Raw genomic sequence first — 2700 nt, forward strand, 5'->3', positions numbered from 1 at the left:
GAGGAGGGAGGAGAGAGGGAGAGAGGGCGGACGGGCGGCCCCCCCGCAGCGCCCGCGCCCCGCGCGGCGGCGGCAGGACTGCGCCGTGCCCGCGCCCGTGCCCGCGCCCCCGGGCCGGGACCCGGCCCCGCGCGGTTATTGCATTATTTAATTATCTCCACTTTATTCCTTCAGATGTTTATCAGCTGCTTTGCATATCACGTGGGGGCGGGCGGCCCAATGAGGGCCGGCCTGGCGCGACACTGGCGCGTCAGCCTTGGTCAAGTCCCGGAGGTTGAGTATCTCTTTTTTCAGTCTTTGGGGCTTTTAAAAAAGAGCCACTAGTCTCAATGCGGAGCGGGCTATGACAGCCTCCGTGCTCCTCCACCCCCGCTGGATCGAGCCCGTCATGTTCCTCTACGACAACAGCCTGGATGAGATCAATAAGAACATGGACGGGTTTCACGCCGGCAGCAACTTCGCGGCGGCGGCGGCGGCCAACCCCTGCCGCAACCTGATGGCTCACCCCGCTCCCCTGGCCGCCCCCAGCGCCGCCGCCTACACCTCCAGCGAAGCCCCCGCCGCCGGCATGGCCGAGCCTGCTGTCAAGCAGTGCAGCCCCTGCTCCGCCGCCGTGCAGAGCTCCTCCGGCGCCGCTCTGCCCTACGGCTACTTCAGCAGCGGCTACTACCCTTGCCGCATGACCCACCACAACGCCATCAAGTCCTGCGCCCAGCCCGCCTCCACCTTCGCCGACAAGTATATGGACACCTCAGTCTCCGGCGAGGAGTTCACGTCGCGGGCCAAGGAATTCGCCTTCTACCAGGGCTACGCCGCCGGCCCCTACCAGCCGGTGCCTGGCTATCTGGATATGCCCGTGGTGCCCGCCATCGGCGGCCCCGGCGAGCCGCGCCACGATCCCCTGCTCCCTATGGACAGCTACCAGCCTTGGACCATCACCAATGGGTGGAACGGGCAAGTGTACTGCCCCAAGGAGCAGAGCCAGCCGCCTCACCTCTGGAAATCCACCCTCCCGGGTAATACACCTGCATGGCTTCCCCTGCCACCCCCCGCCCCTCCCCCGCTCGCCCCTCCCGAGTATCCCGCCGGCAAAGCTCCGAGATCACCCCCGGCCTGACCCTTCCCTGCCCCTCCTGCGCTCCTCAGCCTCATCCCGCTCCGGCCCGCACATGCCCCGGTGCCGCCCCCTGCCCCCCGCCGGCTCACGGCACATCCCGTCTCGTCCGCCCGGCACTGGGGCAGAAAACAGTTGAAAAGGGTCGGGGGAAGGTCTGCGGTATTATTTTCCATAAACCTCGCAGCACGCAGTTTGAGTAAATCTCTGCAGCCCCTCGCGATTCTTCCGGGGGTCCCTCGCGTGCTCGGTGGGGTTTGTTATTATTTGCCTGTCTGACAGAAGCGACCCTTTCCCTGTCAAAAAGCTGTCTGCTTCGGCCAGGAAAGAACGAATCCTAAATGCTGAGCCGGGCTTTAGTAGCTGAGCTGGAGCGGGGTAGGCGGAGGAGTGCTCTGTAACTCTAACCCCTGTACACTTGAAGATGTCCTAAGCGGTTCGAGCGATTTTCTAATGTTTGCCTGCACGGTTTTTCTGTTCCAGACGTCGTTTCACACCCCTCCGATGCGAACTCGTACAGACGTGGGAGGAAGAAAAGGGTGCCTTACACAAAGGTCCAGTTAAAAGAACTCGAAAGGGAATATGCTACAAATAAATTCATAACCAAAGACAAACGGAGGAGGATATCGGCAACTACAAATCTGTCAGAGAGACAGGTCACAATCTGGTTCCAAAACAGAAGGGTCAAAGAGAAAAAAGTGATCAACAAATTGAAGACTACCAGTTAATGGATTAAAAATGGAGAAGCAGCAACTCAAAAGTTTCAGAACTTTTTTTCATGTTCAGATTAAAATAATTATTAATAATAATTAAAAAGAGAAAAGACAATGAACCTCTTCCTTCAGAACAAGAGATCTGTATCTTTGGAATTATAGCTTCTTTTTTTCTTTTTTTTTTCTTTCTCATTTTTTAATATTGCTGTAGCAAAATGGTTAAAACTGACAGTTCTCCTGAAATCCCGAGTAGCCAGTCAGTATCACTGACAGACTGTAAAGCCCGCATGCCCAGCCCCAAGAGACAAAATTTCAATTAAGACACACGATTTTCTGATAAACTTGTGTTTCTACGACCTTACTATTTGAGAAGACTCTTCGTGGCCACGATGCAAGAGCTGATTCACGTGAGAAGGTCGATGTGGACACATAAGCTGTTTTTCTTCCATTGCAATCCAAACTGTATGTTGAATGACTGCTCAGGTAAACCATAGTGAAAAAAAAAAAAAAAACCAACAATTACTGTATGTGTTTAAGCAATGCATTTAATGTCAGAAAGTAATAATAAACCTCGAAGGTACTGAATAAGGATTTCAGAGACATCAGTAATGAAGGAAGCTCTGTGGAGGATCTATCTTGATAGTAAATTTAAAACATCGCAAACTAGGGGGGATAGAAAGGAAAATATTAGCTTGGAGATGGCTTTCGATTTTAGTTTTTATTTGCAAAATATAATTTCTTGTCATCTGAACTGAGGGGTTTTTGTTGTTTATTTTTTCTCCTGCAGACCGTAACATAGATACTTTTCAAAGGACTTTGTCTATCTTAAATCTCAAATAATCTTCAAGAATTAATATTCTGAGTCCCTGGAAA

General features: G+C 52.6%; 1 protein-coding gene across 1 annotated transcript; it reads left to right on the forward strand.

Annotated features, from left to right (window-relative positions):
* Nucleotides 1-343: 343 nt before the first annotated feature.
* On the forward strand, nt 344-1855 carry HOXA13 (homeobox A13). The gene is made up of 2 exons (XM_065832440.2): nt 344-1016; nt 1598-1855. Exons 1-2 carry the CDS (start codon nt 344-346, stop codon nt 1840-1842), a joined length of 918 nt encoding a protein of 305 aa, XP_065688512.1. The 3' UTR covers nt 1843-1855.
* Nucleotides 1856-2700: the final 845 nt, after the last annotated feature.

The sequence above is a fragment of the Patagioenas fasciata genome, chromosome 2, assembly GCF_037038585.1.
Source record: "Patagioenas fasciata isolate bPatFas1 chromosome 2, bPatFas1.hap1, whole genome shotgun sequence".
In the NCBI taxonomy this organism is placed as follows: domain Eukaryota; kingdom Metazoa; phylum Chordata; class Aves; order Columbiformes; family Columbidae; genus Patagioenas; species Patagioenas fasciata.